The following is a 27,786-nucleotide window of genomic DNA, read 5'->3' as shown; positions in this document are numbered from 1 at the left end:
AGGAAGGGATGGGAAGAAATGGAGAAGGAAGAAGACTATATGTTGTCAGGGGCCGGGAGTGAGGGAGGAACGGGAAGTGCTTGACATGAATCCAGGCTTCGCTGGGAAGTGTGGGGGACAGAATGAGAGGGTCCGAAAGTAGACAGTGGTGATGGTTGCACAGCATTGAGAAGGCCTTAATATTCCCAAATTGCCTCAGTTAAGGTAAAATTTATTAACAAAAACTTAACAGAAAAAAATACATAAAGCCATTAAAAAATGACAAGAAAGCTATTTTCCCGGCTGCCTGACAGACCTCATTTTTATTGATGGGTTAAAGCCTTACCCGTCTACTGTGTTAATGCCCTCAAAATGAGTTCTCCAAAAAGAAAACAAAGATATGTTTCACTAAATATTAAGTTCTAGTTTTGTTAATTAAGGTCTGTGCTTACTAAGACTCACTTCTGAGATAGTTCCTTGTTATGTTATATTGCTAGCATATGTGTGTGGGGGGAGGGAGGGGCGCTGAGCTTCACAGGGAGGAGTCCTCCAGAGCTGGGGCTGGGCCTGGAGCAAAGACTGGCCTCACACCATCTTGCAGACTGCAGTCAGAGAAGGCATCCTATGCTGGGTATTCTACTGGAAGTTCTGGGAAGCTTTAGTGCCAAGTTAGGCACGTGACTAGGCAGACCTGTGGGTCATCTTTTCTTCTCCTCCGGCTCTAGCTCTGACCTTCATATACAACCAGGCTCCACTTCCAAGACCTGTCCCCACAGAGGTGGTTGCTACACGTGCAGGACCCAGGGATCCACTGAGGGGAGACTGAGACCTGAGTCGCCTTCTCCCAAAGACACCAGGCCAGCTGGGTACTGGCCAACATCCTGAGAAGATCGGACCTCTGTGCCTGAAGGACCCCCAGCCCCAGGCACTGATGTCCCACCCCCTCAGCGAGAATGTCCACCTCCACGTGCACTTGTTTCTGCTCAGGCTTTGGCAGGAGAACCTGACTCAGGGCATGAGTTACCACCTCTGTAGGGAGAGCCTTCCCTGGCTCCTTCCCAAATCCCAGACGACCACGATGACTGACCACCCCTGCTGGGAGAACAGGCCCCTACTCTGGACAGAGACCTAGAGCCCTTTCTGGCAACACTACATCCAGGGGCACAGTTGGCTCTGCAGCCTCCATCCCTGTGTGTTCCCCGTGGATGCCATCAACTCGCTCCCCACCCAGGGGAGACTGAGTTCCCTTCCCCTGACGGTCTTTTCAACTGGTTTGTGCGTAGCTTTCTTGTCATTTTTTTATGGCTTTATGTATTTTTTTCTGTTAAGTTTTTGTTAATAAATTTTACCTTAATTGAGGCAATTTGGGAATATTAAGGCCTTCACAATGCTGTGCAACCATCCCCACTGTCTACTTTCGGACCCTCTCATTCTATCCCCCACTTTTCCCAGCAAAGCCTGGATTCACGTCAAGCACTTCCCGTTCCTCCCTCACTCCCGGCCCCTGACAACATATAGTCTTCTTCCTTCTCCATTTCTTCCCATCCCTTCCGTGTCCCCAATCAATGCCATTCACTGAAATGATAGAAAACTGGATTTTTTTCTGACTGAATGTGAAAAGTGTAGTCTCTCAGTCTTGTTAGACTCTTTGCAACCCCATGGATTCTACAGTCCATGGAATTCTCTAGGCCAGAATAGTGGAGTGGGTAGCTTTTCCCTTCCCCAGGGGATTTTTCTGACTCCCCACATATGGTAAGACCAAACTTGAGAATTCTTGTTTTTATTTCATTTGAAGTAGGCTTTGGGTATCTGAAAGGACAGTGTAGGTACTTTCAAGATGTCATCTGGAAAACGAAGCCCTTTCGGCAAACGTGGTCAGAATCCCCAGGTAGGCATTGCTGTTGTAAGTGTGACATCTCAGCCAAAAGGGAGAAGCTGAACTCTTCCTTTGGCACAAGCAAATTCACAGAAGAAGCCAAGAAAGAGAGCTGGAAAAAAGAACCACACCAGCAACCGAAAAACGTTCCTCATGAGACAAAGCTAGAGAAAACCCAACATCCTTGTGACCCCAAAACCCTCTTGAAAATGACTGTTTAGTAAGGAAGAGAAGAAACACGTGAAGTTCCAAGGAGAGGCCATGCCCATGGCCAGTGTAGTTTAGAGATGGCCTGACCAACCAGAGGAAGACACACGCCAGTGTAAACCCTTTGCAGACAGCAGTGACAGTCATCACTGTGGTAAGTGTTTAGTCTGGTGACAACCTGCTCTGGGCACCAGACGAGGGAGCAGACGTGGTTCTCTTCCTCTGCCCCCACACCACTCCCTCATGAAGGCAGCTCAGGTGCTTTTGGGACCTGCCTGCCTGTCTGGCTCAACCGTGAACTGCGACCACCTCCAGGGCAGGATTCCACCTTCTCTTCTCTATGCACCTTGAAGCTGCACACAGTGGGCCTTTAGAACCTCAGGAGACTCGCCCCAGCCCCACTATAGTCAGAAGCCTCCCCAGGCATCAAAACGCCTGTGGAGTCACTTTGGCCCAAGCCCTAGTTCTGGATCCCTGGAGCCTACTACAGCCTCTATGGTGAGAGTAATCAGGTCCTTTATACACAAATTCCCAGCTGTCAGATCTGAGTTTTGGAGTCACAGTCAGCTCTGTCCCTCCCGTGGCAGCCAGGTGGGCCACGACGCAGGTGAAGGAGCTCACGAGCTGAGTTTCAAGGGAGTCATTGAAAGGACAGCAGTGGACAGAACCTGTTGCAAACCGAGGGAGGGTCCCTGCATGACTCAGAAGCGGCCTCTGGCGTGCAAGTGTGGAGGAGGGCCCCCATGGGTGCAAAGGAAAGAGAGGAACCACCTGGCCAAGGCTTGTGGCCTCTCCTGTGGCAGCTCCAGTTGGTAGCCCATGAACAGTGGACAGCCAATGTGGTCACATGAGCATGACTCTAATTTGCTCACAAAACAAGAGAAAGGGGGCAGGGTGAGGGAATACCTGGAGGGTGCAGTGGGTGCATGAAGGGAGGTGCCCTTCCTCTCTTCAATGCAAACTGCTTTCCTGAGTCTCAGAGCTGCCAGATGGCAGCTACCAAGTCAGGTCCCCACAGTACCCAGTGTGGGCTGGGTGCCTTAGCCCCTGTCACATGGACAAGCCCCACCATGTGGCCTCCCCAGGTTCTAACAGCAGGAAGTGGGGCTCTGTCTGGGTACACACTTCCTTGCAGTAGCTGAGTTACCCCCTTCTTGTAGCCTTGGTTTTCTTCTCTAGCGTAAGGACATAACCTGCCTTAGCAGGTTGCTACCTTAATCCTGTGAAGACTCTTTAGGGTAATCGTACAATAAACAGCTGGCCTTAAGAGATATTTGACTTCCCTGATACCTCAGCTGGTGAAGGATCCTCCTGCAATGCAGGAGACCCTGGTTTGATTCTGGGGTCGGGAATCCTGATCCGCTGCCAAAGGGACAGGCTACCCAGTTCAGGATTCTCGGGCTTCCCTTGCTCAGCTGGTAAAGAATCTGCCCGCAATGAGTGAGACGTGGGTTCGATCCCTGGGTTTGGAAGATCCCATCGAGAAGGGAAAGGCTGCCCACTCCAGTGTTCTGGCCTAGAGAATTCCATGGACCATATAGTCTAGTGGGTTGCAAAGAGTCGGACACGACTGAGGGACTTTCACTTCACTTTCGAGAGATATCACCTGAATCCAGACTAGACTGGAGTCTCCAGTGTCATCTGGCATTTCTTCCCTGTAGCCAGCCAAAACCCACACAGTTGCATGTCCAGGGTCTCCACTTAGCCCGCTGGACAGAAAACCCAGTGTGGTTCAAACAAGCTGACAGACAAGCAAAAGAGGACTCACAGGCAGACGACTTCTCTCAGGTCTCACGTCGAGCTCCGGGACCACAGCAAGAACTGGCGCTCAGCAGCGCCCTGGTCCACAGGCGGCGGCTCTGCCCTGACTGGAGCAGGAAGGCCAACAAACCGCCCCAGGCCGGCCTCACACCCCTCCCACTGCTGGAGCCTGACGTCACCCGGCCCCACCCCTTCCGGCAGAACGAGAAATCCTCTTCCTCTTGATTCCTGCACGAGGCCCGGCCCTGGGCCCTGATTGGTCACTTCCCCAGTCCCTAGCCAATCACGATGGCCAGGGAGGAAGGAGCACACCGATTGGCCAGGTCCAGGTCATGTGACCATAGTCTTCGGGATGCCTGTGAGCAGCTCACCGTGTGTCAGGGGTGGAGAGAGTGTGATGCAGCTGGAGTGAGGCTGAGAGTCCAGACCCTGAGTCCGTGCGCTCTGTATCCTGGGACGAGCCTGCACACCCTCGCTACACACCGGCTTGTCCTCTGCAGACAAAATATTCATGGCAGACCTCTGCCCTTCCCATTGAAGGTAGCAAGAGCTTCTGTTTGAAGGTAGGTTTGGAGATCCCCTCCTAGCATCTAGGCTTGTTTTTTGTGTCCTATTAGAATAATTTATTTAGTAAAAAACACCCACGAGCACCACCACATCCTGCTTTGCCCTTTCAGGAGTCTTAGCTGTTCTCAGTTGAGGACATGGCCCAGGGGCCTCCTAATGGGAGTGAATTTTGTCCAAGGAAGCACCTGGGGCACTGAATCACTGAATCACTTTGCTGTGCACCTTAAGCTAACAAATTACTGTAAATCAGCAATACCTCAATTAAAAACATGATATTCCCTCATCAAACATTGTTCTAACGTTTGTAAAGTTTTTCGTTCAATTGTTGGTTCTTAGTATGTGTCTAATTGGTTTGGTGATGTTTTGTGAGGTAGGGATCCAACTTACTTTCCTGTATGAGTACCAAATTGTCCCAATGGGACGATTACATTCCCCTTTCTCCTGTAAATACCCTTTCTCCATTTGCATATTAATAAGCTCTTTTTAAAAATCCCAAGTATCAAGAACTTCAGGTCTCTGGTAATTTGTGGAGCACCCCAGAGACATGTTTCCATTCCTGTGTCTTCTCTCCGCATTTAGCTATTGCCAGTTTCTAGTATACACAAGTACCCTCAGAGGGTTCTCTGTAGTGAACCATGAATGTTTCCGTGACCCAGGAATGTGAGCACAGAGGAGGGGTGAGTCCATAGTACCTCTGACCATGCTCAGCAACCTGAACATTAAGTCCGGCTGAAACTGCTTAGGACAAGCTGTGTTTCTTCCTTTTGGTGTCTGGATGTGCACAATAATTAGTTGGTAGATTGGGACTTGGGTGTTTGGGTCCAGGGGAATAGAGATAGACCCATAGCCTGCTTTTTCATTATTTTTCCTCCTCTGGGCTCTGCTGAGCTGGTGTGGAAATATTTCTGCTAAAAGCTTGAGAGGTACTCAATCCTTCTGCTTCCTATCTCCTGCCTTGTCTGTACTTCTGTCATTTAAAAAAACATAGCTAATTTTCGATGTTGTTAGTCCTTGTGTCATTCTGACACTTAGGCACCTGTGGTTTAGTAGACCTCCAGCTCCCAAGACCTCTTTGGCAGGTGGAGACATAGAGAGCTCGTGCAGAAGCATTACATCACACTGGAGCCTGGACCAGAGAGAAGGTCCTTGCCAGGAAGCCTCCATCCCTGCTGTGGGGGGTTCGGAGTTATCACCTCTGATTGTGCACGCCAAGGCCGTTGGTTCAGGCCCCACTCTGAGATCTGGAAAGGCCTGGCTTCCCTCCCTGACACAAAACTAGTATTTTTTTTTTTATCCTGATCCTCATCCAGTCCCATTTGGCTCCCAGGCTCAACCCTGGACCCACACCCACAGGATCAGGGGAGTCCAGTTCTAGAGGAGTTTCATACAAGGAGAGACTCCTGGAAACACTCCATCCCCGGGGGCTTAAATAGGCATTTCCTTGGAGTTTCACAACCCTGGGAGGAGATACTGGGTCTGTGTCCATTTTACAGTTGAATACATTGCGCCTCAGATCATTGTGTGGTTTGCCCTGGGTCACTCTGCAGGTCAGCGGGTGAGCTGGGATTTGAACCCAGACTCCATGTCTTGGAGTTCAGGACTGTACAGGTGTTTCTGCTCCTTTGTTAAATTTATTTCAGGTTTTTTTTTTTATGAATTTGTATATGGGACTGTTCTCTTCTCTCTCTGATGGTTCATATCCTGCTATCTTGCTGAATTCATTAGTTTTAATAGTCGTTACTTGGTGTAGTTTTTACAGTTTCATATAAATCCTGTCATAATCGAATAGTGACAGTGTGACTTCTTCTCTTCCAATGGGGTTGCCTTTTATTTCCTTTTCTTGCCTAGTTACTCTGGGTAGGACACTTCCACTACTATGTTGAACAAAATTGGGGAGAGTGGGCATCTTTGTACCATTCCTGATTTTTTGGAGAATCTTGCACCTCTTTACCACTGAGTTGGATATTAGCTGTGGGCTTCTCTTATATACCTTTTAGTATGTGCCATGTATAACCAAAGTATTGAGAGATTGTATCAAAATTGATATTACACTTTGTCGAAAGCTTTTTCTGCAATTATTGAGAAGAATACATGATTTTCTTTTTAATTTTGTTTATATTGTGTATCACATTGATTGATGTGCAGATAGTAAATCACCCTTGGTGACAGGATAAATTCCATTTGATCATAGGGCATGATTCTTTTAATGTATTCTTGAATTTGATTTACTAATGGTCTTTTGAGGATTTGTACATCCATGTACACCAGGGTCAGGGTTCTCTGGTGGTTCATATGGTAAAGAAAATGCCTGCAATGTGGGAGACCTGGGTTTGACCCCTGGGTCAGGAGGATCCCCTTGAGAATGGAATGGCTACCCAGCCCAGTATTCTTGCCTGGAAAATTCTGTGGACAGAGGACCTGGTGGGCTGCAGTCCATGTGTCACAAATAATTTGACATGACTGAGTGACTCACACTTACCAGGGTTCTTCTCGCCATTCTTAATATCTACATTTAAGATTGTTATCTCAGTGAAAAATTATAGTCAAAGGCAAAAATGTCAAAAGTCAAAGAGTTCTTAGAAGTAAATGACAATAAGGCATAAGAGATGAGAGCAAGGACTCCACATAATTTACTTTTCATAAGAATTTTACGTCTTCAGAGGAATTCTCACTACACTGTATAGAAAATGCAAGGTTTAGTTTAAAATACAAAACCTTTTTAGGTGTTATGTTTCTATGATGAGGCTGAAATTTTTATAATTTATGTATAAGATATTAAGGAATACTGTGTAGCTATTAAAATCATATTTTCAAAACCTTTAATGACATTGATAAGCACTAATATATAGTGGAAAAGTAGCTAGGAATAGAAGATGATCCCATATAGCTTTAGATGACAGTACAGACGTGTTGAATGATAGTTTTTGGATTGTACTTATTTATTTTTAGTTGAAGAATATCTGCTTTACAATGTTTGGTTGGTTTTGCTCATACATCAACACGAATCAGCCATAAGTATATTATCCACTCTTTGGCGAGCCTCCCTCTCACTTCCCGCCATCCCACCCTCTAGGTCATCACAGCACCATGCTGGGCTCCCTATGTTATATAGCAACTTCCCACTAGTTTGTTTGATTACATATGGTAGTGGCTGTGTTTCAGTGCTCCTCTCTCAATTCATCCCACCCTCTCCTTCTCCAGCTGAGTTCACAAGTCCTTCCTCTACATCTGTGTATCTATTTCTGCCCTTCAAATGTTCACCAGTACCATATTTCAAGCTTCATGTGTATGCATTAATATACTATATTTGTTTTTCTCCTTCTGACTTACTTCACTCTATCACAGGTTCTAGGTTCCTCCACCTCAGTTAAGATGATTCGTATTTGTTCCTTTTCGTGGTGGAGTAATATTCCATTGTGTATGTGTTCCACAACTTCTTTACCCACTGTTCTATTGATGGACATTGGGTTGCTTCCATGCCCTTGCTATGTTGAATAGTGTTCAGTGGTCATTGGGGTACATGTGTCTTTTTAGAGTTATGGTTTTCTCAGGGTATATGGCCAGTAGGGGATTCTTGGGTCATATGATAGTTTTATTCCTAGTTTTTTTTAAAGAAACCTACGTTCTCTTCTCCATAGTGGCTGTATCCATTTACATGTCCACCGACAGTGCAAGAGGGTTCACTTTTTTCCATGTCCTGTCCAGCATTTATTATTTGTAGAATTGTTGATGATGGTCATTCTGACTGGTGTGAGGTGATGCCTTATGGAATTTTGATTTGCATTTCCTTAATAATGAGTGATGTGGAGCATCTTTTCTTGTGTTTGGTGGCCTTATTAATGTCTCCTTTGGAGAAAGTGTTCAAGTCTTCTTGAACATTTTTTAATTGGTCATTTTTTCCCCTGATATTAGGCTCTATGATCTACTTGTGTATTTTGCAGATAATCCTTTGTCAGTTGCTTCGTTTACAATTATTTTCTCCCATTCTGAGAGATGTCTTTTCATCTTGTTTATAGTTTTCTTTGCTGTTTAAATACTTGGAAGTTTCTCTAGATGCCATACTTATTTTTGTTTTTATTTCAGTCTCTCTAGGAGGTGGTCAAGGAGGTTCTTGCTGTGATAAATGTCAAAGAGTGTTCTGCCTATGTTTTCCTCTAAGAATTTTATAGTTTCTGGCCTTACATTTGGTCTTTAATCCATTTTAAATTTATTTTTGTGTATAGTGTTAAGAAGTGTTCTAATTTCATTCTTTTACATGTATTTGTCCTGTTTTCCAGCCCCAGTTATTGAAGAGGCTCTCTTTTCTGTCCTTTCTCCATTGTACATGCTTGCTCCCCTGTCTAAGAAAAGGTGCCTATAGGAGTGTGGGTTTATCCCTCACTTTGTATCTTGGTCCATTGCTCTATGTTGCTGTTTTTGTGCCTGTACCTTAGTGTCTTGATGACTCTAGCTGGGTAGTATAGTCTGAAGTCAGAAGGGTTGATTCCTCCAGCTCTACATTTCTTTCCGAGATTGCTATGGCCATTCTGGGTCTTTTTTCCCCCCATAAAAATTGCAAAATTATTAGTACTAGTTCTTTTAAAAATGTCATTGATTGTTTGATAGGGATGAATTGAATCAGCAGATTGCTTTGGGTAGTATAGTCATTTTCACAATATTGATTTCTTCCAATTCAAGAACATGGTATGTCTTTCTGTTTGTTTCATCTTTGATATCTTTCATCATACAGCCCATCTTTCTGCATACACGTGTTTTTGTCTGTTGAGGCAGGTTTATTCCTAGCTATGTGATTCTTTTTGTTGCAGTGGGGAATGGCACTGTTTCCTTGGTTTCTCTTTCTGATTTTTCCTGTTGTACTATAGGAATGCAAAGGATTTCTGTGTATTAATTTTGTATACTGTGCTTTACTAAATTCACTGATTAGCTCTAGTAATATTCTGGTTCTATCTTTAGGGTTTTCTGTGAATAGAAACAGCTCATCTGCAATCAGTGAGAGATGTGCATCTTCTTTTTCAATAGGCTTTATTTTTATTTTTCTTCTCTGATTGCTATGCCTATGGGTTACAAAACTATATTGAATAATAGGAATGAGAGTGGGCACCATGGTCTTGATCCTGATCTTAGAGGAAATGCTTAAATTTTGACACCATTGAGAATAATGTTTACTGAGAGATTTTTCTATATGACTTTTTTTATGTTTAGGTAGTTTTCTTCTACGCCCATTTACAAAGCATTTTTTAATTCATAAACTGGTGTTAAACTTTGTCAAAATCTTTTTCTGCATCTATCGAGATTATCATATGGTTTTTACCTTTCAATTTGTTAATATAGTGTATCACATTGATTGATTTGCAGATAGTGAAGAATCTTTGATTCTCTGGGATAAACCCCACTTGTACTTGGTGTACGATCCTTTTAATGAGTTATTTTTTTTTTTTTGGTAGCATTTTCTTCAGGATTTTTGCATTTATGTTCATCAGTGATATGAGCCTGCAATTTTCTTCTTTGTGTGGCATTTCTGCTTCATTTTGGTTCATGGTGATGGCGGCCTCACAGAATGAGCTGGGGATGTTCCTCCCTTCATGTTTCTGGAAGCGTTTGATCAAGATAGGTATTGTCACACCTCCACCGGTTGAGAGCATTCATCTGTGAAGTCCTGGGCTTTTGTTTGTTGGAGACTTTTGCTCACAGTTACTAGTGCTTGTGATTGATCTGTTCATAGTTAGAGCTTGTGATTAGTGTTAGTGCTTGTGATTGATTTATTCCTATTTTCTAGTTCTTCCTGGTTCAGACTCAGAAGATTGTAGTTTTCTAAACATTTGTCCATTTGTTCCATGTTGTCCATTTTATTGGCATATGGTTGTTTCTAATTGTCTTTTATGATCATTTCTACTTCCGCGTTGTCTGTTGTAACTTCTCCTTCTTCATTTCTAATTGATTTGAGTCTTCTATTTTTCGTGATGAGTCTGGCTAATGATTTCTCAATTTTGTTCATCTTCTCCAAGATTTTTCTTATTGTTTATTGATCTTTGCTAGTGTTTCCTTCATTTCTTTTTCACTTATTTCTGCTCTGATCTTTATAATTTCTTTCTTTTTGCTAACTTTGGAGCTTTTGTGGCTGTTTTTCTTCTTTTTCTAGGTTCTTTAGGTGTTAGATTAGGTTTATTTTTAATGTTCTTTTCTTCAGGTAGGCTTCTTGTATTGCTGTAAAATTCCCTCTTAGCATTGTTTTCAGTGCATCACATAGGTTTTGGGTTGTTATTTTTTCATTGACATTTGTTTTTAGGTATTTTTATATTTCCACTTTGATTTATTCAGTGACCTGTTTGATTTCTCCATGTGTTTGTGTTTTTTACAAATTTTTCCTATAAATGATTCCTAATCACATAGCATTGTGATCAGAAAAGATGTTTGCTAGGATTTCAATTTTCTTAAACTTAGCAAGGTTTGATTTGTGATGCAGGAGGTGATCCATTCCAGAGAGTCTTTCATGTGCACTTGAGGAAGAAAAAAATTATTCTGCTGTTTGGGGATGCAGTATGCTAAAGATATCAATAAGGTCCATCTAGTCTAATGTGTGGTTTAAGGCCTATGTTTCTATATTAGTTTTCTGTGTGGATGATCTGTGCACTGAGGTGGACACCCCATACAAGTCTCGTGTTAAAATCCCCTAGTATTATTTTTTTACTGTCAATTTCCCCTTATGGTTGTTTGTATTTGTCTTACGTATTTAGGTGCTTCTATGTTGGATGCATGTGTATTTATAATTGCAATATCTTCTTCCTTGATTGATCTCTTTATCATTTTGTAGTGTTCTTCCTTGTCTCTTGTAATCGTCTTTACTTAAAAGTCTATTTTCTCTGATATGAGAATTGCTACTCCAGCTTTCTTGTGATTTCCATTTGCATGGAATATCTTTTCCCAGGTGCTCACTTATAGTCTGTATGTGTCCCTAGGTCTGAAGTGGATGTATTATCAACAACATTTATATGGATCTTGTTTTTGTTTCCATTCAGCCTGTCTGTGTTTCGGTTGGAGCATTTAATCAATTTACATTTAAGGTAATTATTGATATGCATGAACTTATTATTATTTACTTTATTTTCCTGGGTGTTTTTTTTCCCCCCCAGGTCTATTCATTCCCTTCTGTTTCCTGCCTAGAGAACGTCCTTTAACATTTGTTGTAAAGCTACTTTGCTGGTGCTGAATTTCTTAACTTTTGCTTATTTGTAAACCTACTGAGTTCTTCTTTGGACCTGAGTGAGAACTTAGCTGGCTAGAGTAATCTTGCTGGTAAGTTTTTCCCTTTCATAACTCTAAGTGTATCATGCCACACCCTTCTGCGCTGCAGCGTTTCTTCTGAAAGATCAGCTGTTAAACTTATGGGGATTCCCTTGTTATTTGTTGCTTTTCCCTTCGTGCTTTTAATATTTTCTCTGTTTAATTTTTCTTAGGTGATTGATATGTGTCTTGGCATGTTTCTCCTTTGGCTTGCCCTGTATTGGACACTCTGTGCTTCTGGGACCTGTGTGTCTTTCCTTCACCAAGATAGGGAAATTTTCAGTCATTCTTTCTTCAAGTGAATTTTTATCTTTCTCTCTCTTTTCCTTGAGTCCTTATAATGTAAATGTTATTATGCTTGATATTATTCACCAAATGCATTAAACTATCCTCAACTTTTTGGCTTTTTTTTTTCTTTTGGTGCTCAAATTGGGTGATTTCCACTATGTATTTCAGCTTACTGATCTGTCCTTCTGAATCATATAATCTGTTGACTCATCTGCTGTATTTTTCAAGTCAGTTATTGTATTCTTCAATTATAATCAGCTCTATTTTATACTTATTGCCTCTTTGTGGAGGTTCTCACTCTGTTCTCCATTCTTCCCTGAGATGAGTAAATATCTTTTAGTTACTTATTTCATGGGTCCACTGGGTCTTGTTGTGGCACTGACTTTCTCTTGTTGCCTAGAGTGGGGGCTGCACTCTAGTTGTGGAGTTTGGGCTTCCCAGTGTTCTGTCTTCTCTTCCTGAGGAGCACAGGCTCTAGGGTCGTGAGTTCAATAGCTGTGACACGCAGGTTTAGTTGCCCCACAGCCTGGGTTCTTAGTTCCCAGACCAGGGGTTGAACACTTGTCCCCTACATTATCAGGAACATCTTAACCAATGAACCAGTAGATTATTTATCTCCATCGTGTTTAATTCTTTTTCTGAGGTCATGTCTTAGCTGTTCATTTGGAATATATTGTCTCCTCATTTGGCCGATCTTTTCTGTTTCTGTGCATTAATATTAGGTAGATGAACTGTGTCTTCATGTTGAACGAGTGGACCTATGTGGAGTGTCCCCTGTGTGGCTCAGACGAACAGTTACCCCAGGTCAGCAGGGACAGGAAATCCAGGGTGTCTCCTGTGTAGGCTGAGTGTGGTGTCCTGTGGATGTACCATCATTGCTTTGGGCATGGTGGTGGGTCTGGTTGGCCACCAGTGCAGCTGAACGTGAGTCCCACCTCAACAGTTGCAAATGTGCTTCTAGCTGGAGCTGACCTGGAGTAGGAGCCACCTTGAGGGGATGCAAGTCATGGCTGAGTCCACCCACTGTGTGTGGAAGGGAAGGAGGCTCTTGTGGAGGAATCCAGGCTCTTGGGGGGAAGCCATTTTAGAGGAGCGTTGTGGGCATGACTGGGTTGGATGTGTGTGTTCCACAGGGAACTCAGAGACATAGCAAGGCAAGCAGTGCTAGGAAGGTAAGTGGGGAATGTCAGAAATGTCTCCCGCCAGCACTGGGCCAGCTGGCTACAGGGAGGATTTTTCTAAATGTCATCAATATTGATTTCATCCCTAGAGGAAGTTGCAACAAATCCTTGCCCCTTTGGCACTTGTCCTAAAATTAGTCCATAATTCTCCTTCCCATATGACCCATGCACTTTTCAAGCTGCTGCCTCTGAGCTGACATTCAGCATCAGTACTTTGGAACAAGCCTACTATGCGATAGGGCCCACATGGGATCTCATTGATAAGATGGCTCTGTTGACCTCACAAGGAATAAATCACAGTGATCTGTGAGATTGATCAAATTGCCCAAATGGCATCCTGTTGTCTCACAGGTGCCTATCTTCTCAAAGCTGGGAGACCACCAGATTCCAGACCTCTGGCTACGTGATAATCGCATCAGAGAATTTTCCATTGGTGGGGTATAAGAAGGACTCTGTTAGAAAGGGGGAATGCTGGTTCTCCTTAAGAGCCAGTCACCCTCCTTTTCCCTCTAATAAATTTCCTTTTCTTGCCTGACTGCCCAGCTTACTCTCTTTTTCTCTGCACTCACCTTACATTCTGGTGCCGAAACCTGGGAAGGAAAATCCATGGCCACTGGGTGGGCTCCTCTCAAGAGCCCACCTCCGGTGGTCCCCTCCCTTGGACCTTTCCGAGAAACCAAGACCATCTCTGGGACAGGATTCTTCACTTGCCTTGCTGGACTGACATCCACAGACCGGCCCACTTTTCATCCATCGGTTACAAGGGTGAGTGAAACCCCATTCTCTCGGATCCCCTCTCTCTCCTACTGGGTGGGAGGTTCCCACGGCCTTTGGGTCCTCGGCCTTGCACCCCCGTCTGACTTTGAAATAGGGGACGCCCATTTCAAAGCAGACTGTTATTACTCTTTGAGCAAGTCCTGAGAATGGGGACACCTTTTCTCTCGGACCTTTCTCCTCACTTTCTCTCGCCCTCGTCTAACCTGCGTACTCAGCTGTGATGTGAAATTCTCAATCCCAGCCCTCAAAACCTACTCCTCTAGGATGCCTTCTCCGTAACCTAAAAGCTTTGGCCTTCCAAGGAGAGATAAGACCAAAAAGACTTATTTACTATTCAACACTGTCTGGCTGCAATACAGACTTGACAACAGGTCCCAATGGCAAGAAAATGGAACTCTTGATTATGATACTATACCAGACCTCGATAACTTCTGCCACTGCAATGGCAAGTGGTTAGAAATCCCTTATGTTCAGGCTTTCTCTGCTCTTCACTCTCGATCCTCTCTCTGTGAATCCATTCTGGGCCACATCCTCCTAATATAATGTCTCCCGATCCCTGTTCAGACTTTTTCTTCTTCCTTCTACTCTTCTGACCACAGCCCACCACTATCACTCCCAATCCTGTTGTAGCAGCCCCAGATCCAGTTCCACGACCTCCACCTTACGTCCCCACCTCCCTCTCTCCTTCTCAGGCGCAGGCCACTGCAGCTCCCAACCCCCTCCCCAGCCTGTGCCTGGGAAAAGCTCTGATACCTCAGCCCCACCCTCTACCCAAGGGTCCCAAGGCTTTAGTCTGACCTCCATAGATCCCCTCCCTGTACCCTGTCCCAAGCACCTTTAAAACAGGAAACTTCACTGCAGGACCCAGCTCCTTTCTCTGCTCCACTCCCTTTAGGGGAAGTAGCTGGTGCAGAAGGCATTGTTTGGGTTCGTGTCCCATTCTCCCTCTCTGATCTATCTCAGATTGAAAAGCGTCTTGGCTGCTTCTCCTCAGACCCTGATAATTATCTAAAAGAATTCCAGCATCTTACCCAGTCTTACAGCTTAACCTGGCATGATATTTACACCATCCTTTCCCCCACTCTTCTCCCAGAAGAGAAGGAAAGAGTATGCCAAGCATCTCAGGCTCATGCTGATGAGATATACAGGACAGACGACCCTAAGCACGTACGGGCAACAGCTGTCCCCCGAGAAGATCCCAACTGGGATTACCATGTGGGGAGACCTGGACGAGTAGCCCGTAATCACGTGGTTGCTTGCTTCATTGTGGGCCTTCAAAAGGCAGGGCATAACGCTGTCAACTTTGATAAGCTCTTGGAAATAACTCAAGGGCTAGTTGAAAACCCAGCACAATTTCTAGCCAGGTTAATGGAAGTGCTACAAAAACATACAAAATTAAACCCCACTTCAGCATAGGGCACCATTGTCCTTAATACACATTTTATCTGCCAGTCATCCCTAGATATCTGAAAGAAACTAAAAAAGGCAGAAGGCCCTCAGAAACACCTCAATGAGACCTTTTAAATTTAGCCTTTAAGATTTTCATTAACTAGGAAGGACAGGCAAAGCTAGAGAAGGCCCAATGAGATCAGGCCAAATGCCACCTTTTAGCCACTGCCCTACATGGCTCCAAGCCTCCATCAACCAACAAAGAAAGGAAGCAACCTGGGCCCTGCTTCAAAGGCGGCAAAGAAGGCCCGCTCAGGCCTAAAGTCAAGGCCCCCTCCAGGTCCATGTCCCAGCTGTGGCATAAAGGGACACGGGGTCCCTCTAGGGATCCGGACATCCCCTCCTGGTCCTGAGCAGGAGTCCTCTGACCCGGCTCTGCCCAGCCTCCTCGGACTCGCCACCAAAAATGAAGGTGCCCAGGACCCCAGGCCCCGACTCTCATCACCTCTGTGGAGCCCAGGGTAACTCTTACAGTGGCACGTGTCGACTAAAAAAAGATGTACAACTTGAGAGTTGCGAGTTAAGTTTTATTTGGGGTAAAATGAGGACTGCAGCCCAGGAGGCAGCATCTCAGATAGCTCCGAGAAACTGCCCTCAAGCAGCAGTGGGGGAAAGACAATATATAAGGTTTTGGGGAAGGGAGAGTTCAATACCATGAAGCACTCATTTTACAAAAGGCTTTTTGTTAGTCATGAGGATCTGATATCACCAGGAAGGGATTTAGTGTTTCTCTAGATATGAGGAGATGCAAGGATTGAGATCATAAAATCTGCCCCTGAAAACATCCAACTGTCTGAAGACCTGTCCCACCAGAGTCCCTGGAGCAGAGAGGGCCCCACTGCAGCCTGAGCTCCCTCAGGGGTGCTGCAGGTCACCGGCTATAGCAGCATGGGGTTCACTCTCTGTAGACGCCTTTGCTGTTCAGTCATTGGCAATGCTCTTGGCACATGCCAGCTTGTAGTTGACACGGCCCCCTAGTGGTCATGAATCCGACCATACTTTGGCGGGCATTTCATGACCATTTTGTTCCGCGTTGCTGGGAAGGCTCATTCCCAGTTATGAAGAAGGTTTTTGTTGATAAGACACTCAATGTGCTATTACTGGACTAGGTCTTAATAGTCAAAGATCTCTGGACTCCTGTCTTCTAGCTATGGTCCAGGAAAGTATTCCCTCTCATTGCATCTTTTCAAACCTAGAGGCACACTACTACAATCATTGATCATATATCAAGCTATACATTTGATCAACTGCTTCAAGTCTTGTCATCATTTTCGTTGGAGGTTCATACACTTGGTAATACATGAAATGATAATCTTGTGAAACAAGCAAATTACAAATGGTATAGTTAATAACACTAATGAAATTAAAAGTAAATATTTTAGCCATGAGCGTCTCACACCAGTTTTCTTAAAAGATTGTGAAGATTAGGGGATGGGTCACTTAAAGCAGAAATCTGATTTTTCATGTGGTTCAAATGTGTTACATTAAAGGATTTGCCAGGTATGAAAATATAGCATTCAGTTTGCATTACAGCACAGATATCTCCCTGAGATGCTTTAAGGTGTCAAGGGCCTTGCCGTTGTACTGTAGCATTGCCTCTCTCATCATAGAGATCTCAGAATGCAATAGGCTAATAGCCTGGTTACTCTCACTTAAAGCTTATGAAAGATGTTAAGGCTTAGATATGGTCAATGACATCCTCCAACCCCATTGAAGGCACACACACACACACACACACACACACACACACACACACACACATATACACACAAGTTACAAAACCAGTACAGTACAGATCTTTGACTCATTGGGATCATCCCAATGGTAGATTGGTTAGGGTTACCTCTATTTCGTTAACATGTATGACCTAAAATTCATGGGAATCCCAGGCTACACCTTAGTATCCATCCCTGTAGATGTGAAGGCCATAAATTAGTGCCACAAATCCACTTAGTTCCATAGCCAATCACTCTCTAAGGGTAATAAGAGACATAGTTCATAAAGCAACCAGCCTTGTCTCATAATTACCAGGTTGATCATTTTTAGTATGATTTGACTGCAAGGAGCTCCAACCAGTCCCTCCTAAAGGAGATCAGTCCTGGTTGTTCACTGGAAGGACTGATGCTGAAGCTGAAACTCCAGTACTTTGGCCACCTCATGTGAAGAGTTGACTCATTGGAAAAGACCCTGATGCTGGGAGGGATTGGGGGCAGGAGAGATGGCAGGATGGCATCACCGACTCGATGGACATGAGTTTGAGTAAACTCTGGGAGTTGGTGATGGACAGGGAGGCCTAGTGTGCTGCGATTCATGGGGTTGCAAAGAGTCGGACATGACTGAGTGGCTGAACGGAACTGAACTGAACCCTTCCCAACATAGAGGAGCTTTTAAACTTAAATGAACATAGCCTGGTGTTAACCATGTAGATCCACCCTGTAATTGTGGGAATTTTCCCTTTCATAGATAGGTTAATTTTTTAAATTGAGACTTGGCTCATCACTCCGATTGAGTTAAAATGACCCTAAGAGAAAACTTATATCTATTGCCAGCATCCCCAGAGCAGGTATTATTAATTGGCCAGGTGAAAGAATTCCATTTGTAATATCATGAAGATAAAACAGGACTGAACTCTCATCTAAAATAAATTTCCTAGTGGGTATCCTTAGAGAACAGAAATCCACCAAGGAAACCCAGAAGTACCAGACATAGGGAATTGGCCACAGTCAAACAATTGGATTGAGTTTTAAACCAGCATAGAATTGTGTCCATGATAGAAAAGATTTGGCTGCTAGGCATAGGTCCAGGGAATCAAGAAAACACACAAATGATCATGAAAGGCAGGTCAGCATCTGGGCCGGCTGCCTCCTTCTGACGCCAGCTTCTTCTCGTCCTCGTGCAGTGTAGTGTCCTCTGTGTGCGCGTTGTTTTCAGGTGAGTTTGAGGTCGGCAGGCCTCCCTATAGACCAGTCCAGCTTAGGGGCCTTTGGGAGTGGGAGCTAACCCAAGAGTCGTTTTCCCTTCAGTTTCACTGGGCATGAGCTAGTAAGAGTACCTGATGGAGAGGTCCATCCATCCAGGTTAGAAAGTTCCTTAAATTATGTCTTCTTTCAGTCTTGATTGCAGGTCATGCGTGAGGCATCTGATCTTCATCCAAAGACACATTACTGAAATAAGCCTCAGAAACAACCCTAGAGTGTCTTTTAATAATGCAATTAAATTTTACATTAATATACCCTAACAACAAAGGACTATCCAGGAAATGAGTCTTAGTAGATACAGACCTCCATTAACAAACTAGGATTTAACATTCATTGAAACTTCTTTTTCTCCCTAAAATCACCACCATTTTTACTAAATATAACCAAATTAAGACTTTTTTGTACTATAGGTCTGGTCGCAATAAACTGCCTGATGATTTATACAACCATAATTGATCATAGACTTTTTTGCTTTGCTGAGACTATAAAAGTCTCAGACTGAACTTTTAAAATAAAACCTTTCAGGGCTAGGAAAGTCATGCCAAATGTTTATCACAGATTTTCCCTAACAGATCTAAGTGAAATCCTCCCTTCTTAAGGTCTCAGATTCCTTCAAGTTCCTTCAGATTTCTGTACCTGTTAGTGAAATAATATTCCTAACTTATCTGATAAAATTACTGGAAACTAAGAGTTTCCAATCTCTGGAAGTTCAGACAGAGAGAAAAGATAAATGTTTCAATTTGTTTATAAAATATAATCTTAATAAATTACCATCATAATTAGTTTGAGGGGAAGTTTTTTCTTAAACCTGGAAAACTAGAAACCATAAAAGTGATAAGCATATTCACCAGTTCATTCAGTCCTTTTGTTAACCTTTGTGAAGTCAGCAGATTTTTCATTAGAATCTTTCCCCAGTTTAGAAACTGGTATTTATCCAAAAGTCCTTTTTATAAATCTTGAAGAGGAAGCATTTTTGCGAAATTTGGTTAGCGCTATGACAATATTTTGAGATAGTAACTGAATCATGCCTGAAAACATTTTACCCAAACACATCAAAATTTTAGGAACTCCATACAGTTTCTAGGGTATCTATATTAGTAACATATTACCATACAATGGGCTTCCATGGTAGCTCAGACCATAAAGTGTCTGCCTACAATGCGGGAGACACTGGTTCGATCCATGGATCAGGAAGATACATACAATATAAACTGGAGACTTATTACTCACTTCACAGTACTTCCCATGTAATTCTGTATACAAAACAAACCTAATTAGGGTAATATCTCTCTCTGGGATGTTTCAGGGGCCCTCTGAAGCATCCCAAAGTTAGGCTAGAAATCCTCTTCATTAGAATGATTTAAGAAGCTTTGTCAACACATATCAAAAAGGTTTAGAACAACTCAGTGAGATAGGCCTATAGATCATTGTGAAACAATAGTGTTCAGCTAGTATCCTGGTCTCCAGGTCTCCACATCGGAGAGGAGTCCCTGGCCAGATAACTTGTTGTCAAGATGTCCTGCTGCTGCCCGTGCCCAGAGGCCGGGGCCTCGGGAGGGCTCACAGGCAGAGTGTGTGGGATCGCTGGCGACGCTGGCTCAGGGCCCCCCGAGGAGGCCTCTGGCCCTTTGCCCGAAGGAACAGGAAGGTAACACGGGAGCCCCAGGCCGGGCCCGGCCACCTCTCCCATCCCACCCGGGCAACCCCGAGTCCTTTCCCTGTGAATGGGGACGGGGGTTTCTCGGGGTGTGTCTGCCTCAAGCAAGCCCAGACGGATGTGCGTCAGAAGCCTGTGGACCGGTGGCATCCACACCCCAAGGGAGAACAGGCTGGGCGGGATGGGGAGAGCCCAGGCAGTGTCGGCTGCCCAGGCTGGCCTCACGCCCTCAGGGGGTCTTGTTCCTCCCGGGTGTTATCTGACCAGACACTCGTCTCTGCTCGTTCTGGGAGCAGAAGGTTGAGCGGGCAGAAGCAGCAGCCATACTGGCCAGGCCCAGCTCGGAAAACTCCAAGCAGGCCTGGCTGACGGTCACTGTCATTGCAGAGCTTCCCACCGGATGTGGCCGATGAGGGGGACACGCCGTCCACCTCCCCGAGGGAGGGGTCGGAGCCCCACCCGCCTGCCCGTGAGGCCCAGTGCAGGGTCCAGGTGAGCGTGCCCATGGAGGGGTCAGCCCAAGGGGGAATGAAGAGCAAGAGGGGAAGGCCTGCTGCCCAGACACCACCCAGGACACACCCCGGGGCCCAGTCTCGGGCTGCTACCGGGCTCAGCACACCCGACTCCGACCCAGAGCCCCGAGCACCCCTCCCTCTGAGGCAGCACGAGGACCTGGAGCCCAGCGCGGCAGAGCACAGAGGTGAGGAGCCCGGGGCTGGGAATCTGAGTGTGTGGGGAGGGGCGCTGAGCTTCACAGGGAGGAGTCCTCCAGAGCTGGGGCTGGGCCTGGAGCAACGGCTGGCCTCAGACCACCCATCTTGTAGACTGCACAGAAGACTCCTGTGCTGGGTATTCTTTGGGAATCTCAGGGAAACTTTAGTGCCCGGTTAGGCACATAGCAAGGCTGGCCTGTGGGCAAACTTTTCTTCTCTCCCAGCTCTAGCTCTGACCTTCAAATACAACCAGGCTCCACTTCCAAGACCTGTCCCCACAGAGGTGGTTGCACACACATGTGCAGGACCCAGGGATCCACTGAGGGGAGATCTAGATCTGAGCCTTTCCCCAAAGACACCGGTCCAGCTGGATACTGGCCAGCACACTGGGCAGATCGGACCTCTGTGCCTGCAGGACCCCCAGACCCAGGCACCGATGTCCCACCCCCTCAGCCTGAATGTCCACCTCCACCTGCACCTGCACCTGCTCGGGCTTTGGCAGGAGAACCCGAGTCAGGGCATGAGTTACCACCTCTGCAGGGAGAGCCTGCCCTGGCTCCTGGTCAACACCCAGATGCCCACGATGACTGACCTACTGCTGCAGGGAGAACGGGCCCCTCTTCTGGACAGAGACCCAGAGCCCTTTCTGGAAACACCTCGTCCAGGGGCATGGTTGGCTCTGCAGCCTCCATCCCTGTCTGCTCCCTGTGGACGCCATTAACTCACTCCCCACCCAGGGGAGATTCAGTTCACTTCACCTGAGATACTGGTCATCTGGTTTGTGTTTGGCTTTCTTGTGATTTTTTTTTCTTTTTTTGTCACTTTATGTATTTTTTTCTGTTAAGTTTTTGTTAATAAATTGTACCTTAATTGATGCAATTAGGGATGAAGGCCTTCACAATGCTCTGTAACCATCACCAGCGTCTACATTCAGACCCTCTCATTCTTTCCCCCCCACTTCCCAGCAAAGCCTGGATTCATGTCAAGCACTCCCCGTTCCTCCCTCCCTCACCCCCGGCCCCTGAGAACATTTAGTCGTCTTCTTTCTCCAATTCTTCCCATCCTTTGGGTGTCCCCAATCAATGCCAATCACTGAAATGATAGAAAACTGGATTTTTTTCGGACTGAATGTGAAAGTTATAGTCATTCAGTCTTGTTAGACTCTGCAACGCCTTGGATTTTATAGTCCATGGAATTCTATAGGCCATAATACTGGAGTGGGTAGCTTTTCCCTTCTCCAGTGAATTTTTCTGACTCCCTACATATTGTAAGACCAGACTTGAGAATTCTTGTTTTTATTTCTTTTGAAGTAGCACCTCCCTGAAAGAAGGGTCGGAGGCCCAGTGCAGGCTCCAGGTGAGCGTGCCCATGGAGGGTTCTGCCCAACTGGGAATGAAGAGGAAGCGGAGAAGGCCTGCTGCCTAGACACCATCCAGGACACACCTCAGGGACCAGTCTCAAGATGCCACGGGGCTCAGCACACCCGGCTCTGACCCAGAGCCCCGAGAACTACTGCGTCGGACCTGGAGCACAGCACGGCAGAGCACAGAGGTGAGGAGGCTGGGGCTGGGAATGTGAGTGTGGGGAGGGGTGCTCAGCCATACAGGGAGGAGTCCTCCAGAGCTGAGGCTGGGCCTGGAGCAAAGGCTGGCCTCAGACCACACACCTGGTGGACTGCAGTCAGAGGCGACATCCTATTATGACTTCCTGGACTGGGAACTGTCTTGAAAGTTCAGGGAAGAATTGTGTCTCCAGAGAGGCACAGGGCAAGGCTGGCCATGGGTAATCTTTTCTTCTCTCACAGCTCTAGTACCTGCCCCCAAGTTCAACCAGGCTCTGCTTCAAAGACCTGTTCATACAGAGCTGGTTGCTACTTGTGCAAGACCCAGGGATCCACTGAGGGGAGATCGAGACCTGAGACATGCCTTCCCAAAGACACTGGGCCAGCTGGGCATTGGCCAGCACACGGGGAAGATCAGATCTCTGTGCCCGCAAGACCTCAGCCTCAGGCACGAATGCTCCAGTCTTCCAGGGAGAAGCTGCAGCTCCACCTACATGTGCAGTTACACCTGCCCCTGCTCGGGCTTTGGCAGGAGGACCTGAGTCAGGGGAGTCACCACCTCTGCAGGGAGAGCCTGCCCTGGCTCCTGCCCAAGACCCAGATGCCCACGATGACTGACCCACCCCTGCGGGGAGAACAGGCCCCTGCTCTGGACAGAGACCCACAGCCCTTCCATTTCCATTTCTGGAAACACCGTGTCCAGTGGAGGGGTTGGTTCTGTAGCCTCCATCCCTGTCTGCTGCCAGTGGATGCCATCAACTCTCTCTCGAGCCAGTGGAGACTCAGTTCCCTTTCCCGAACTGCTTTTCATTTGGTTTCTCTGTATTTTCTTGATTTATATTCTGTTCTTCACAGATTTGTGTATTTTTCCCCTTTAAGTGTCAATCAATAAAATTGGCGTTCAGTGGTACATTTCCGGAGCATTAAGGACCTTCACAATGCTGTGCGGCCGGCCCCACTCTCTAGTTTGGGACCCTTTCATCCTCCCGAACCCCACCCCCCGCCCCCAGCAAATCCTGTATTCACCTCAAGCACTCCCTGTTCCTCCCTTGCCCCCGACAACCTTTACTCCTCTTATATCTGAGTGTCTTCCCATATCCTGGATGTCTCCAGTCCATGCCGATGAACAAAATCATAGAAAAGGTGGTTTTATTAGACTCTGCACATATTTTAAGAGTAGACTTGGGAATTCTCGTTTTTTGTTTCCTTTCAGGCAGCCTTTGTGTATCGGAAAGGGCAGTGCAGGTGATTTCAAGATGTCATCTGCAAAATGAGACCCTTTTGGCAAATAATCTCCAGGTAGGCATTACTGTTGCATGACGTCTCAGCCAGAAGGGAAATGCTGAGCTCTTCCTCAGGCACAAAGTCACAAAAAGAAGCCAGGAAAGAAAGCGGGCAAAATGAGCACGCCAACAACCAGGAAGCGCTGTCTCAACCCCATGAGACAAGGCTAGAGAAAGACCCAACATCCTTGTGGCCCAAACACTCTTGAAAATCAGTGTGCAGTAAAGAAGAGAAGAAAGCGGTGAAGTTGCAAGGAGAGGCAATGCCCATGGCCAGTGTAGCCTAGACCTACACGTTAGACCTGAGGGCTCTAGCCTAGGAGACCTGGCCTAGAAGTTGCCAGGGGAGGCAGTGCACATGGCCTGCCCGCTCAGATGAGGACACGCGCCAGTGAAAACCGTTTGGAGACCGCAGTGACGGTCATGTCTGGAATGGTGACAGCCTGCCCTGGGCAGGCCACGAGGCCGCAGAGTCCCCAGCATGTCCACCAAAGAGCGCTCTGTGCAGGCCCCTCAAGGGGCCTCAGGTGCATCTCTTTAGGAGCAGTGGCGGATTTCAGATTGGCTCTCACTTCACTTGCGGGGCAATGGTTCCTGTCACTGTAAACGCCCACCCTGGGTGACCCAAAGGCAACGTCGCACAGGCGCCTGAGAGACTAAATCCTCTTAGCTGCACACACAGCCCGCTCCTCACTGGGATGCCTGTGGCCTGTGGCTTCCGAGGGGAGAGCAGCATTCTTCCCACCCTGTGGTCACTGCTGGGAGTGCAGGCTGCCCCTCACTCACCATTCACAGTGTCCCTGTTGGCAGAACTGGGTGAATCTACTAAAGGGCAGAAATTCAAACTGAAATGCAACCAAACTTCCCATAAGTTCTCCAAAAGAGTTCAGGAGTGATGAATTGAAAACCAGAGGGGATGACGTGAATGTGGATGGAAACTTGACACCTTACACCAAATTCACTTCAAATTTTTCTGAGACATATTTTCCATGCCAAACGTCTCACACAGCCAAGATAAAATCACGCAGAGCCTAGACATGACCTTTGAGTCTTCACACACAATACAGAAAGGCAATGCACAAAAAGGCAATACTGTGGACTGTGTAAAATCAAAGGTTTCTGCTCTGGTAAAGACCTTATGAACAAAAGCAGAGGACACACCACTCACTGGCACACAAATACTTGCAAACACACAGCTGATAAAGGATTTGTCTCCAAAGGGAGAAAGAACACAAACAAGGCTATTAAAACTAGGGAAAGGTCTGAAGGGACAGCAGGCCAAGGAAGGCACACGGAGAGCACACCGAATGATGCCCAGCACTGAGGGCCTGAGAAACACGGTCTAGCTGCAATCCCTGAGCCCCGTGTGACCCCGACCAGGCCTGTCCTACCTGGTGGCTCAGAGAGATGGAAGGGAGGAAAATCGTTTGCATTTCCAACACTCACAGCAAACTCTTAGAATGACAAGGCAAGTATCAACCCCACTGACAATGACATACACCAAAAGGAAATACCCAGGAGTCCATCTAACCCAGGAGGGAAGGACCTGTTCTCAGAAAACTGCAAGAGATGGATGAAAGAAGGTGAAGTCCACACGATCAGATGGAAAATAAGCTGAGCTCATGAATTGCAAGGATTCCTATTGGTAAAATGATGTCACACCCCCAAAGGCAATCCAGAGGGTCCAGTCCATGTTATTCCTCTCAAAAGGCCAAGGGATATTTTCGGGGCACTAAACCAAGGAATTCCAAAATGGGTATGGAAACACAAAGGAGCCTAAATCGTCTGTACAGTCTAAGGAAAGAAGGCCTGATATGGGCCTACCAGGCTGCCTGATAGCCAACTAGACTGCAACACTAGGATCATCTGGACAGTATGGTGTTGGTCACACAAACATACATGCAGATCCAGATCCATACAATAGAGCTGAGAGTCCAAGAGATAAACCCTAGCTTCTATGGTCAATTCATCTACTACAAAGGAGAGGAGAAGATGCAAATAGGAATACAAAAGACTCTTCAAGAAAGGGCCATGGCAAAGCTGGATGGCTACATCTGAAGAATCACCTTGGCCTTTGTTCTCATAGCACCTCAAAATCGATGAAACACGTCAACCCAAAGCCTGAAGTTATGAGTGAAAGTGAAAGTCACTCGGTGTCTCCGACTCTCTGCAACCCCATGGACTATACAGGCCATTGGATTCTCCAGGCCAGAATACTGGAGTGGGTAGCCTTTCCCTTCTCCAGGAGATCTTCCCAACCCGGGAATCGAACCCAGGTCTCCCACATTGCAGGTGGATCCTTTACAGGATGAGCCACAAGGGAAGTTTGAAACTCCTTGAAATAAGCATGTGCCATAGGCTCCATCACATCAGGGCTCCTTAACATTTGGTGTGGGAAGCAAAAATGGGTCTCTTCGAGTAAGGGAAACAGGAAACCAAAGAACACCAGGGGCTTCCATCCAACTGAACAGCTTTGCAACGGAAAAGCTAAGCATTCACAAATCAAAAAGGTGGAAAACTGAACATGAGAGACTATTTGCAAGTGTTGTCTCTGATGAGGGGTTCATATGAAAAACAGACTGAGAACTCACACCACTTGGTGAACCAGAAACAATAGCACCACCCCTATCCCTTCCCCTCACAGCAACTCCAATCCCAATCCTTTATCTCACTGAAAGCTAAACCCTAAAACCTAATGCTAGGCTAACAATAGACATGCAATATATATTCATAGGCATGCATCCACAGGAGACAGTCAGGGAGGGAAAAATTGATAGCCTGAATTTAGAAAGGTTAAGAAAGAGACCCATCTACAGAGAGAGACTGAACAACAGAGAGAGGAAATGAGAAGATTTCCCAGAATTTGCATGAATCAGTCTTGAGGTTTCAACCAGTGACAGGGCCCATTCACTTGCAAGGGGGGAAATGACCCAAGGTGACAAGAGGAAAAGAGAGAATGCTGGGAGCCATTGGAGGGGCAGCCTCGCCCTCCCCTAGAGGCTGAGATGGGAAACTTAAGCCAGAATCTCAATGGAACAGGAGGACCGACGAAAGTTGTTGTAGATCAGAGGGGGCGATGTCTGAATCTTACCTTCAGACCTCCCACTGGGTGGGGGGCTGGGGGGATCTTGAAATAGTTAGGAAGGTGAGAGGACTGCCTTTTCCTAGGTCCCAAAGCCCATCAAGGCCTGTTTCTGCCTCATTCTGTGCTAGGTGAGCCCTGTATTGAATCCTTCCTCTGTGAAGAGTCAGTGCATGAACTCCATGTGACACCAGCCCACGGGTTGAACAGGCACTGGAGCTGCTCCTAGGCTAACAGACCTAGGCAGGAGATGGGAGAATGACCACCGCTCTGCAGATGGAGAGACTGGGGAAACCCTAAGGGGCACATGCTTGTCCAGGGACACATCACTTATGAGAAGGAGGAGCCTGGTCTGAAAGCAGTTGTGTCCTCAGAGCTCAGGCCCTGGCGGCACCCAGGCCTCCCCAAGGCTGAGGGCTGGGCGGTGTGGGTGTCACTGTGCCCGCACGTGGCCTAAGGGTGTGGTTGAACAGTCAGAAACACTGAGGTTCCCCTGGGGAGCTTTGTGCAAGGGACCTCAGCAACAAACCACAAAAAATGATGTCACTTCCCGGAAATAGAAACCAACAGAACCCAGAACCCAGGTATCCAGGTCTCCACAGTGGAGAGGAACCCCTAGCCACATCACTGGCTGCCAAAATGTTCTGCTGTTTGCCCCTGCCCAGAGGCTGGAGCCTCAGGAGAGCTCATAGGCAGAGTGTGTGTGAATGCTCTTGACGCAGGCTCAGGGCCCCCCAAGAGGTCTCTGGCCATTTGCCCAAAGGATCAGAAAGGTAACACGGGAGCCCCAGGCCAGGCCAGGTCCCCTCTCCCATCCCACCCGGGTCACCCTGAATCCTTTTCCCTTCTCCAGGGAATTTTTCTGACACCCCACATACTGTAAGACCAAACTTGAGAATTCTTGTTTTTATTTCTTTTGAAGTAGCACCTCCCCAAGAGAAGGGTCGGAGCAACACCCCATGCCTGTGAGGCCCAGTTTAGGATCCAGGAGAGCATGCCCACAGAGGGTTCTGCCCAACTGGGAATGAAGAGGAATTGGGAAGGCCTGCTGCCCAGACACCACCCAGGACACTCCTCGGGGTCCAGTCTCAGCCTGCCACGGGGCTCAGCACACCCGGCTCCAACCCAGAGCCCTGAGAACCGCTG

General features: G+C 46.5%; 1 protein-coding gene across 1 annotated transcript; it reads left to right on the top strand.

The window, feature by feature from the left end:
* Positions 1-12,685: 12,685 nt before the first annotated feature.
* Positions 12,686-22,006, top strand: LOC122422697. The gene is made up of 6 exons (XM_043439319.1): positions 12,686-12,763; positions 18,266-18,297; positions 19,812-19,992; positions 20,389-20,493; positions 20,638-20,701; positions 20,939-22,006. The coding sequence occupies exons 1-6, from the start codon at positions 12,686-12,688 to the stop codon at positions 21,433-21,435; spliced, it is 957 nt and encodes a 318-aa protein (XP_043295254.1). The 3' UTR covers positions 21,436-22,006.
* Positions 22,007-27,786: the final 5,780 nt, after the last annotated feature.

Source organism: Cervus canadensis, chromosome 20, assembly GCF_019320065.1.
Source record: "Cervus canadensis isolate Bull #8, Minnesota chromosome 20, ASM1932006v1, whole genome shotgun sequence".
Classification (NCBI taxonomy): Eukaryota; Metazoa; Chordata; class Mammalia; order Artiodactyla; family Cervidae; genus Cervus; species Cervus canadensis.
Note: the sequence above shows the minus strand (reverse complement) of the source record. Positions and strands in the feature narration are given on the sequence as shown.

Excerpts from the sequence above, each read along its gene's own strand:
- LOC122422697 (XM_043439319.1), top strand. The coding sequence starts at position 12,686 with ATGAACTGTGTCTTCATGTTGAACGAGTGGACCTATGTGGAGTGTCCC. Across the intron at positions 18,298-19,811 it reads TGTGTGCGCGTTGTTTTCAG|GTCTCCACATCGGAGAGGAG; the intron begins GTGAGTTTGAGG and ends CCTGGTCTCCAG. Across the intron at positions 20,702-20,938 it reads CAGCGCGGCAGAGCACAGAG|CTCTAGCTCTGACCTTCAAA; the intron begins GTGAGGAGCCCG and ends CTTCTCTCCCAG.